The sequence below is a fragment of the Ciona robusta genome, chromosome 1 (genome assembly GCF_009617815.1).
Source record: "Ciona robusta chromosome 1, ASM961781v2".
NCBI lineage: Eukaryota > Metazoa > Chordata > Ascidiacea > Phlebobranchia > Cionidae > Ciona > Ciona robusta.
In genome coordinates, this window is record NC_143235.1 from 13,989,923 (window position 1) to 14,002,901 (window position 12,979).

Genomic DNA, 12,979 nt, shown 5'->3' on the forward strand with positions numbered 1-12,979 from the left:
AATTAAACAGAAGCGGACATGTAATTAACTCTGCTATATTGTGACGCTGCAACCTGTCCTTTGTGACGCGTACGCCTCATCATGGTACGTCACAAAATCGTTAGCGGACCAGACTTTATCCCTTGAGACCTCAAGCTCCCACCGAGCTGCGCTACAGGGTTGAAATAATTTTGCCGCTTATCCTCATAAATTATTCACCGATATTGAATCCCTGGGTACGTTATGCCTGCACAAAAGTCACTCCACCAGCAACCCAAATAATCCTAACATGCTTGTTTGGGGATTAAGAAACATCCAAACTAAGCCAAACGAGCAAGCCAACAAAATGGGATTTTCAGCCAAACGTAAAACACAAAACCACCGAAGTGCAATTCACTGTCGTTCGCCCAAAACAAGTCTAAGCTATGCAATCTAACTTCGCCTTTTCTTATCTTATTACATCGAACCGGATAACGCAATCTCAGACGTTCAAATGCGCCACTGAAACGTTTTTTCTTTCGCCAAACTTTAAATACAAGCAAAACTCCCCGCACTTACCGCAAGCCCATAACTTAGTGCACGTTTTGATATTCTAGTAATAACTAAAACACCGTCTTCATGTGACTTGTTTTGAATAAACGTAACTTGCTCATCCTCGCGTGGCGTGGCGACGACAGTCGTTATAAAATGAGTGTTCCGTTACGAAGACCTCATGCCCACTTACGAGATAACAATTTGCAATTTTGTGCGTGATTGTTTTTTTATATTAATATCATTTTTGTGCAACATTAGTGGCCAGATCACACATGTCCCCAAAGGTGGCGCCGAGCCTTGAATGCCGGATACTTTGGTTACAAAGCGAACAAGATATATAGTAGTGTGGGAAAAGATGGGACACCTATATCGTCCTATTTTCTCGTCCCATTTGGTAGTAAACAAAGAACATTCAAAGAATTATAAAACCGTACACTCCGGACTCGCATGAACCGTTGTTAATTGTTTAAAACACATTTAAGACATTTGGGTAATATGTGCTAAGGTGTTCCGTCTTCCTTCACCCTATACTGGCCTACTATATAATACAAACGACACGACAACGGAGGTCGGAACGCTGAAAATTTATTGTGTACCAGTGTCTTGTGCTACAATTTCTTGAAATACAAGTTGCAATAATAATTGGTCGGCATTCATTAATACAACGTTCAGGCAAAAGAAAATTTTGCAAGTAAAAGCTGGTGTAGGTTGGTTATATCATAGAACGTATTCGCTTTGAGAAACCCCGTTTTGCTATAAATGGTCACGTATTTAGGAGAAAGGTAATTTGCAAGCTGTTTCCAATTTAAGGAGATTTAGGTGTCGATTATCAAAATTTGAATTTTTTTTTTTTTTTGGTGGGGGGTAGGAGTTAAAAACTGTGGAGATTTTCTTAATAGCGGATATGTTATATGATATATAACTGTTTGCTGGTAAACCGGGGCAGGAGTTATGGGCTTGTGACGTCACAATACCATATTGTTGAAGCACCAGTAAGAATAAAATCGCAAAAGAGGTGCAAGTAATATGATATTGGGTTAAAACGTAAAAGTTTATTAAAATTTTAAAGCGAAAAAAATACGGAAGATTTTGAATTGAAAAGTGCAAAAAAGACTGATTAATAATTGTTCTAGTTATTTTTGGAGGAGAATTTACAATAATTCTGACATGGTCTGTTGCTGTATGAATAAAAACTTTTAATGGTCCTCGAACCCTGGCATTGGGAAACTACGAGCGAATTTTTCGACCTCGTTTCGAAGATTTGAGATTTTTTCAACTGTTTCAGGATTTGTTTCGATAAATGATTTGAAGTCCGCGAGTTTTTCTGCAATTTTGGAAGAAAACGCAAAAAAATAGGTAAGATACAAATATATAATATATTTTAACTACATATTCAACGGGTAAATCGTAAGCATGCGTATGAAACAGAAAACCCATGTTATAACGAAACACAAGAAACTCTGAGCTCCCCACAATGTTAACTTTATATTATGCCATGCAGCAACATTTTAATTAATACATACATTGTGCAAGTTTCATCTCAGGAGGTTAATAGAAAAAATTAATAGAGTAACAATTCCTTACGTACAATATTGGGTATTGAGGTAATATTTGGGTGGACCTATATATGGCTTAATTCCATGTCTATGACAAGAACCTTACCAATGTATATAGAATCTACACATACAATTTTGGGGTAATGGGCCAAATCTTGCCTAAACCCCAGGCCTCGACAGGGACCTCACCCACATAGAATAGAACCAACAACTACACAACAACATCTATTCAACACAAACTCACTGGTTTTCTTCTTTGCTTCAATAGCGATCTCAACCCCTTTATCAAGAAAATCAACAACTTTCACAAAATCTTCTTCAACAAAGTCACGGGAGGTTAATGCGGGGGCACCTGGGTATAAAAGGGGTGTTATGTTTGTAGAGGGGTGGTTTGTATGGTGGTGATATACCAGGTTTGTTGTGTTTACACCTCATGCTTACTTTAAGGTATAGTATGGTGGGGAAGATGGGACAACTTTTTAATCTATTTTCTCGTCCCATTTGGTAGTAAACAAAGAACATTCAAAGAATTATATAACTGTATTCCTACAACTCCCATGAACCGTTGTTAATTGGTTAAAACACGATCATGGTATTTGGATATTGTGCGCTAAAGGTGACCGGTCTTCCCCACTCTACTATATAACAAGAAGACACTCTTGTTACAACTTGACAGTCAGCATGAGGTGTATGAATACACCATGTGTGTCTTTTGTATAAACCATGTTATAACTTGACATTGAGCATGAGGTGTATGATACAGCATGTGTGTCATAATGTCACCCATGTTACAGCCGAACAGCGAGCATGAGGCACACCACCCACCCAATCTCAACCCTCCTGGCATGAGAGCGCTTTTATCCCCCGGAACGCTGTTCTTGTTCACGGTAACCGAAGCAAGCTCGAGAACTTTCTCCGTTCGCGCTCCATCGATTCCCTTGGGACGCAGATCAACGAGCACGAGGTGATTATCTGTCCCACCTGACGTAAAGTGCAAATGTATTATACTTGGTTTATAAAACTTACTTAATACAATAGTGGCTTCCACTCTGTGGGCCCTGACCAAGTAGCACCCGTTGTGCTATTACACAAATATGATAAACATCTGGCGAACAAATCAATACTTTGGAAGTTGGTTTAAAGTGTCATACACCTGTCATCTGTGCATCTGAGACTTACAATTGGTAATGCAACAATTTCTAATTTCTAATATTAAAAATAATGTGGAAAACAACTTGTATTATGGTAATGGTAGTGAATCACCACTGCTGGAAAGCAACTAACTTGTTAAATTTTTGTACTTCATATATTTCGTACATTTAAATGCAAATATCATTAGGAAATGTCAAATTACCTGAAACGAGGTTGTAACCCCTTGCTGTCAACTCACTGGCCATGGTTGCCGCGTTTTTTAAAGTTTGAATTTGGTATTCCTTGAAAAATGGTTCCATTGACTAAAAAAAGGGTATCATTTTTTAAGTACATACTAATTTTAGTAATTTACTATATATTTCAACACAATAGACCAAAACACATAAAAATAAAAATAAAAAACAATTTTATTCTATGTAGGGGAGATCTTACAGTGTGACACATCATGGGACCCAAGGTTTAGGCCAGAGTTGTCCTATTAGCCTGACACCCAGGGTGCTACAAGTACAACCCTATTAGTGACCACTGGGTTGAAGCAATTACTGTTATATATCTTGCACAAGGTCCAAGGATACATAAGTCCATCGAGAATATCTCTCTAATGACTGAGCTATGGCTCCAACTAATAAAAAAGTAAAATGTAAAAACAAAACTATTAAAATAAACTTCCATTAAAAAAACATTTTTTTTCAAACAGTGTTGCACAAACCTGTTTTAATGCTACTGCAATAGCTGCAATTGCTGGGTTGTGTGGTCCTCCTTGTAAACTTGGAAACACTGCAAAGTTGATACGACTCTCCAAATCATACATCGTTTCTTTGCCCGTTTTCTTGTGAACACTTCGTACACCTTTCCTGTGTGGGAACTTGTTTATATGGAGTTCTTTAAGCTAAAGTTATGGACAAAGGTGGAAGTATAATGCTTTCTTGTTTATTTTTTTGTAGGAAACCAAGGGGTTTAATGTAAACGTGTTTCTTCTCACCCATGGTGTATTCATACACCTCATGCTTGCTATTACATAACTGATGTCCTTGTTTAAGGCCCTGGTATTGAGACCAGATTTGGCAATAACCCCATTTCCTCACAACCACTGACGGGTTTAACCATGTTTCCAGTTACACACCAGGCAAATATGGTAAATTCCCCCCTCACTATAAGGTCAGAATGCATTACACTTACAGCATAGAATTATACAAAGTACAACGAAAACAAAAAACAAGTATAAACCTGAAGAAAATGATTCCAGCTCTTGGCCCCCTCAATGTCTTATGTGTGGTAGTTGTCACGATATCACTGTGTTCGAATGGAGAAGGTACAAGTTGTGTGGCAACTAATCCACTTATATGTGCCATGTCTGACAACACATATGCGCCATGTTGGTCTGCTATCTGTAATATAGATATGTGTGATAATAAATATAATGCAATTAGACAACAGTTGATTGGATGATATAATATAAATAACTATTATTTGTCTCTTCGATTACGGTAGCGAGGATTCAAAAATATTTTAAACGAAAAGGTAGGGTATAGCGATAAAACAACATTTGTTAAAAAAAAATTGTTTTTTAAAAAAGCGTGGTCGCCACACCTAGTCATAAAGACATATTTAAACAATAACTGTTTGAGTAATACCAATATTAAGATGCACCATGCTCACTGTCCAGTTATAACATGGCTCCGTATGTGTTATGGCGAGAGTATTTTTTTGGAATCTGGGCACAAACACATAATGTTTGCCATGAGTCTTTTTGTACACCAGGAAAGGCCTATGTTGTTTTTATACACATGTTATCTTATACATAATAGACACGTGTATGCATACACCTCATGCTTACTGTCAAGGTATAACATCAGAGCCAAATAAACAGATTGAATTCCACAGTTTTATTCCTCTGCACTTTACCCAACCTTACAGTATTAAACCAACGGAAAATTACGGTAACTTTCCCATCATCTTACCTCTCTCATCCTCTTATAATCGATGAGGCGTGAATAAGCGCTCGCACCAGCGATGATCATTCTCGGACGGAATAGCTTGGCACTGTTCTCTAATGCATCCATGTCAATGTAGCCAGTAGAGGGCTACAGAGAGCAATAAGTTAGGTTTATATTCGGAACACATCTACGCGTATACATTTCTATTTCAGAAACCATCTTTTTAAAAACACACATTTGTTTTATTTAACAAAATAGGATGTTTAAAATGGGTTAAATAGATCCATTTTCAGAGTTCAGTTTCAGACACATCTACTTTTAAACACATGCCAATTAGACACACCCACTTTTAAACACATGTATTTTAGACACACCCATTTTTAAACACATGTTTTTTAGACACACCCATTTTTAAACACATGTCTTTTGGACACACCCACTTTTAAAGACATGTCTTTTGGACACACCCACTTTTAAATACATGTGTTTTGGACACACCCACTTTTAAAGACATGTCTTTTGGACACACCCACTTTAAAAGACATGTCTTTTGGACACACCCACTTTTAAATGCATTTAGACAGCCCATTTTAGACATATGCACAAAACGTCTATGGACTGTTAGGTTAATTTTTAAAGCAATAGATAACATAAGGCACCTACAACTACTTGTAGGCTACAAGTAGTAGGTAACAGCAGTAAAACATTTAATACTGCCTTGTATTATGTACATACATACACCGGTACACGAACGCAAGATGTTAAAATAAACTTACATTAAGTCGATACGGCATCGATTCAAAATAAATACTTGTGGAAGAAATTCTCTTAGCGTCCGTCATAAAACCATGTGTTAAACTGTGAAATACAAAGAGTATGTTTATACTTTAAGCCAGGAAAGTCAAATAAAGGTTATGTTCTAACTCAGCAATTTCCAGAATGGGGTCGGTTTTTTTGCATTTTTCTTATAACATCTTTGGTTTTAATAGGGATGCGAAATATCAAAATATTTGCAGGAGTCCACTGGGCAAATTTTTTAGAAATGTTTGAAAACCGCTGCTATAACTAACCAGTATAAAAACTTTTACCGATTAGTGGTTTATCTGGTATAAAAAAAACTTATTTTCTGGTGTTTCCTAATTTCTTTAAATGTTTTTTTTTGTTTACTACCAAATGGTTCATGAAATAGAATGAAACAGTGTCCAATATTTCCCCATATTGTATTTTAATAACAATATATTTATTAATAACTTACTGTCCACCATCAGGAAGATCCAACCCCATTATTCTATCATGCGGTTTCAATACTGCTGTGTAAGCTGCAAAGTTGGCAGGAGAACCTAGAGGTATGTGTTGTTATATATGTGGTGGTATAACATAAAGTGAAGGCATATGTCCAAATGCATAGGCATTGGTGCACAGTGTTATTGTAAGTGGGCATGAGGTGTATGAAACAAACAACCGTGTAATAATGATTGCCATTGTACGCAACAATAAAAAAGAAATATTCAAACATAACATGACACAGGCCTTCGAGATTTTTGAAATGCATTAATATCTGACATTTTTGGTCTAGTGTGACAGATGCATTTATACAGAATAAGCAATTATATTGTTAAGTCTATAATTATACCACAACACCCACCAGAATAAGGTTGAACATTAACGCCCCATTCATCAGGGTTAAGATGGAAAGCTTCCAAAGCACGCTTCTGGCACAACAGCTCAAGTTCATCAACATTTTCAGTACCGCCATAATAACGCTGGCCTGGAAGACATATTGTGTTAAATATATATAAATGAAATATAAATCTATGAGTGAATAATAAACATTAAATTGACTCATTGGGGTCCAGACCAAAAAATAGCAGGGTTTTTGGGATAGAATCTCTATTATTGATTGTATTTTTAACTACCCAGTAGGGAGGAGGGTCTAGATGGTAGTTTCCTGTGTGTTGGGTAATAGACCTACATCTTTGGTCTTAGTTGTGCCTTACCAAAGACCTCAACCATATAGAACAGAATCTCTATTATTACATGTTTATAAACTGCCTCAGTCTAGGTAATAGAACCATGGTTTGAATTAGTAAACGCAACATAGCAATAAGACTAATATGCTTAATATTATTTACAATATTATAACAAAACCACCTGGGTATCCTTCTGAATATTTGTTTGTTAAACAAGACGACATTGCTTCAATGGCAGCTCGTGAGCAGAAATTCTGAAACAAACATCAAATTAGAAACATAATAAAACTGGATATTTTTTCTATCGATTCAGTACATGTTCACAAAAATTGGTCCTTAATATCAGATTTTTTCAAAGGTTTTGACTTTCTTTACCCCTTAATAGTCTGCTGGTGTATAACAAGGAAAAAGGGTACTACACTAAATTGCAAATGCCGGTACAAGAACGACATAGGTCTTCGATTTTGAAAACTTTTCCTATCTACTTTATCTTGACCGACGAGACAAAATGATATCGTTCATTCATAACATTACCAACCTCCGATGCTATAAGTTCCAACCCTCTTAGTTGACGATCTTTTTCATTCTTGATGATTCTTAATATTTCTGGATCTTCAGATTCTAAAGATTCTCTTCCGGTCCATTTGGAACTGAATCTCTGTAGATATAAGAAGGTGTTCATATAACTAGGATAAAGTGTTAGCTGACCGCAGCACAATTGGTGCCTGTAACCCAGAGGTAATGGGTTCAAGGCTTGTTGCTGCTACCATTGTGGGCGTATGCAAGGCAAGACACTTAACGACAATTGCTCCAACCCAGTGGTCACTAATGGGTTGTCCAAATTATCGGCCATACATATAAAAACCCTAAAAAATAATCACCCACTTAAATTATATTGTCAACATACATGGTAACTTGTAAGCTGACAGCCTGACACGCGGTGTATGAACACCATGTTATAACAACTGTTGTTTCCACAATCAGGGATAAAGTAAGTTAAATTAATTCATTTATTCACTCCATTTGGCATTCATACTTACAGATAGTGGTGAAGCGTTCACAGCATATACTTGTTGAATAAGGCGTGGATACAATCTACTTAACATGTTGAATATTGAAGAACTCCAGATGTTTTAATTATCGACAAATTATAAACGCTACAAACAAAATACAATATATTAAACATAATATATAATATAGATATATATACATTGTTGCTGCCTATCATGTTGTAGGCTGACAAAGATCTCCCTGCAATGTGATGCAGCACGTTTTTGTGCATTTTCAAAGTTAATTTTCAAAATGAATGCCTCTTTTTAAAAAATATTAGACAGCCGGTATCAGTGACTTAAGGAACATTTTTAGACCAAAATTATACTGGTTACCAGTTGAAGGATTATATACTAACTTAAGTCGGTTAATCTTATTGTTAAAAACCAAGCCTTTATCACTGTATGCCCTTAAGTGCCCTATCCAAAGATATTACCACGCTTATTCTTAAATGTAAATATGATTTTAACTATAAGCGTGTTTTAACGACTGTTATTTGATCACTATATCCAGTCATTTTGTTTTAAATATTTTTAAATATAGTAATCGAAGAGACAAATAAAGGTACAATTATGATTATTAAACTCAGTATATAAATATGACTTATGGCTTTTCAATTTAAAATAGCATTGTTAAATATACAGCCATATTGTTTACGCAATAAAAGGCGCCGATCTAGTTTGTGCTCCTATTATTACATCATACAAACCAATAGTCTACATTTTATTATGTCACTAAACCAGTATACAGTTCATTGTCATGGTCAATACAAACTTGTAACTTGAATCTAGTATTATGATAATATACGAACAAAAGAACTTTGTTTTATGCCAATGTTATAAATTGCTTACTAATAACGTAATAAGCAATTGCATAACGTTTTACCGTAGTTTATTTTGTTTAAAAAAGATTAAATACAAGCAATACTATAACACCAAACGTATACTGTAACTGTCTAATTTGTTATAACCGATTTTAAAATCGCTTAAATGTCCATAAAACTAACTTAGCCTGCCTAAATTACATGTATACGCTAAATGGCCCACTTCCTGACAATTTAAACGAACAACTGTGCAGCATGTTTTTAATCAAAACATCCTATGCCGATAATTCGAAATTAAATTGCTGACGTCACATCCTGACAGCTGAAATTGTTGTCATTCTAATTAATGACGTCATAAATTACGCATAAATTCTTTCCTCGCAAATAAATTGTTTTATGATCGTCATAATGCGTATAAATTCCTGCTAATGTACAAACAGTATATATATATACATCTCATATTTTATTCTAGAATACAAGACAATGATATGCCCTGACATTTGACCTTACACCGACAATAGTAATTCGACATCTCAGCTTTACGTTCATGAAGCACTTTTTTGACCATTTCAATTTATAAGGCTCAAATTTAATACCTGGTTGCGACAAAACTTGGCCTGTTATCTTATCTTACCGATAGATGGTTATAGTAATAGCAATCATTGCTATTACTACAACTGCACGCGGCATTCCAGCTGACGTTCGCACATTTTTAGTGCCTTTATAGTGTGCAGCGTAGCGTGACGGGTGATTTTCGTGGTGATTTTCCACTCTTGGAAACTCGATAGCCGCGCACCGCTATGCGCTATACAATCTACTTAAGTTTACAAGTATTATCTGTTAAGTATGCACTTACAGTGCTGCAAACTTCCTGTATTAGGCTTGCCTAAATAAAATAAAGATGGTTGGCGCCACGATTTTGAATACCCTTGCAATTAATAAATCTTCCGGTCAGGGATATCCCCAGCAAGAAAACTAATTAAAAAACCGCCTACGGGCACAAAAAAATGTTTTACACAAAAACATTGGTGCAAAATTGTCTTGACGAAATCGCGGTTTAATAACACCCATTATATTATGCAATATTTTTTAACGGCATATTTGTAGCTAGATAAGTTGTAGACGAAACCGCAACGTACACATATCATATGTACATAGCCCACATTTAATGATAAATACATATTTGCGATATGCCCACAAAACATTGAAGACACTAAATGATTTCAAACACGTGTTACTGCCATGTCGGCAATAAAACAAAGAATTAATATATTTTAATATATATACGTAGGCTGGGGTAGGATGGTTCTTGTTTTCATTCTCCTTTATCGTCACTTTTGGTAATAAATAAAGAATGGTATATTGTTGGGTAAGGGTCGTGTTTTGAACAATCAACAACGGTCAATGACATTTGTGAGGATACGCTTTAAAATTCTTTGAATGTTTTTTGTTTACCACCACATATGTGTTGTTTATTTGAACGTAGCGTTGGCCTATGTTGCTTTTGCTACACACCTCTTTCTGACACGTCGGCTAACCTACTATTAATTAAGCTGCATTGACCTACGTTCCAAAACACGAGATTTTACCGTCAATTTTGGTCAGTATCGATTCCCGAGTTTTGTTGCCACCTAGCGGGAAAGAATTTATATTTATTTACCACTCGGTCACGACTCCCACCAAGTGGTCACTAACAGTTGTCCAAATTGTCTGCCATGTGAGACAATAAAATCCCTCGCGAGAAATTTTACCAACAAAGTTAACATACGTGGTAACTTGTAAGCTGGCACGAAGTATGTGAAACAGAACATCCATGTTATAACGACTGCTGTTGTACCGCCACACGGGGATAAATTAGTTCTACATGACTACATAATTTAGGCGACCCAATAGTGACCCCGGGTTGGAACAAATATCGTTACGTCTTTGCAAAAGATACACGCCTACAAAAAAATGAATTAATTTAGGTTGGCTAAAGGTTATTCTATAGTTAGAAACCCATGAACAATAAGCAGTATTACGCAATAATAATGTCACTAATATGTCACTTATATTCACATCATTTCGTTTCTATTTATATGAAAATATGAATAAATTTCGCCAACGCTTTATGAGTAAAGAATTGCATGCGTATGGATGCCTACGCTACATAACAATTACGCGAGCTACAAAACATAATGCATTATACTTTGTGTACTGATGTGTATACAGTAGACAGAATAGTTTCTTATATACTATAAACTGTTAACTATAAAACCTATGCAAGTTACAGAGAGATGTATAAGCTGTTTTGCTGCTATATAGTACTTTACTTTCTTTTCACTGTTATAATTAAGTTTTTTTTTGTTACTGTATTCGAAAAGAAAGGCCAAATTAATATATTATGTTGTTTATGTTAACTTTTACTTTTATAGATATAGAGACATACAGATTATGGGTGTTTCGACTCAAGCTTTTGACGTCACCACAAGCAACATCACCATGAGTGACGTCATTACAAGAAACACCACAATCAGTGACGTCATTATTGTACCGAAAACTTTCCAAGTCCAGTTCATTGTTGCGCTGATAGTGGAAGCTATTATTGCGTCGTGTACAATGTGGCTTGGAGCTTCGTTAATTCATTATGGCATCAGAACCAACCGATTTAAACGTCGAAGTGGAACGGATTTCAATGGCGGTATTGTTTATATATTCGCTGTTCTATCTACTGTAACATTGTTGGCAAGAATCTGCTCTTCTATTGTCTTCATTTCACTCCCTACGTACTTGCCTGGGTTTGATGCTGAATGTGAACGTGTGACCGATGCGACTGTCGCACTTTACATGTTCGCTTTGCTGCCAGTGTACTTCTTATTATGGATGAGACAAAGAGCGCTTTACTCTCATCCCACGATGGCCAAGTCGTACAGCAACTTCATCATATTTCTCAGTTGGTTTAGTATAGTGTTTCTATTGGCTGCTAGCGTGGCTACGCTGTTTATTTTTGTCGTGCCTGTGACGTCAAAATCAGGTTACAGCGGTTGTGAGCATCGAGATACAAGCACAAATATTCTTAATTTAGTAGCTACGGTTATAACGGTAACCGCTCAAATCCTGCTGCTTGTACTGTTCATTATTCCTCTGCGTCGGCATTTAGTAACTCCAAAAGCCACTTGTTCAGCTAGGGAAAGTTTCCGTAAGAAGACACCCCGACCACAGACAATTACGGAACGTGGTGATTCTAAAATGAGCAAGCTGCCGGCTTCCCGACCGAGAATGGGATCGGCAGTTTCTACCAGAAACCGCCCGGGTTCGAAACACAAATCCCGGCCAAGCAACCGAGTTGTCCGGATCCTGAAACGGTCGATTATTTTCGCTTCAATCTGTCTTCTTACTGACCTGACAGCCATGCTTATTACGACGCAGGCACTGCCTAGAGAAGGTTCAAGAAACTTCGGTTACGTAGCATATGACGTCAGCCTGCTTGCGAACCTCATTTGCATAATCCTTTCATTCGAGAATTACGTGACGATGATGTTTTCGTGTTGCACAAGAAAAGTGACGTCACCAACTGATGTGACGTCAACACACAACAATTCGACGTCACCGCCCTCAATGAAAGAGGAAAGCACGACACAGAACAATGAGCTGACATCCAAATAAGCGGGGAGCGTTTATTTATTAGACAATACTGCGAATATTTATTAAACAATTATGGAACTTCCAATTGATTTATATTCTGAACATACATTTTATAACTATGTATATTTTGTTTTTGTTATTAAATGCGATACATTGAAGCCGGTAATTTGGAACGAAAACCGCATTTTAAAAAGAACTAAAACAAATCTTGTACGTTTTGAATTCTGATAAAACTTTGTTAATAGTTGCGACAGTGAACAGTATTTTTACCAAGCGAAGTTTTTTTTTATTCCAAATTTTCTTTTACTACGTATAAATAAGGTTTATTTAAGTTTTACCATCTTTGCATTTTCG

General features: G+C 36.3%; 2 protein-coding genes across 2 annotated transcripts; one reads left to right on the plus strand and one right to left on the minus strand.

Moving 5' to 3' along the window:
- Positions 1-1,082: 1,082 nt before the first annotated feature.
- On the minus strand, positions 1,083-8,328 carry LOC149743547 (serine hydroxymethyltransferase, mitochondrial-like). The gene is made up of 13 exons (XM_089873049.1): positions 8,169-8,328; positions 7,667-7,786; positions 7,310-7,382; positions 6,804-6,926; positions 6,414-6,498; positions 5,935-6,016; positions 5,183-5,305; positions 4,449-4,609; positions 3,931-4,075; positions 3,424-3,523; positions 2,895-3,050; positions 2,314-2,421; positions 1,083-1,837 (listed from the first exon to the last, which is right to left on the minus strand). The coding sequence occupies exons 1-13, from the start codon at positions 8,232-8,234 to the stop codon at positions 1,710-1,712; spliced, it is 1,470 nt and encodes a 489-aa protein (XP_089729175.1). The 5' UTR covers positions 8,235-8,328; the 3' UTR covers positions 1,083-1,709.
- A 3,106-nt stretch (positions 8,329-11,434) lies between these two features.
- On the plus strand, positions 11,435-12,900 carry LOC149743548 (uncharacterized). The gene has a single exon (XM_089874113.1). It carries the CDS (start codon positions 11,435-11,437, stop codon positions 12,644-12,646), a length of 1,212 nt encoding a protein of 403 aa, XP_089730239.1. The 3' UTR covers positions 12,647-12,900.
- The last annotated feature ends 79 nt before the right edge of the window (positions 12,901-12,979 follow it).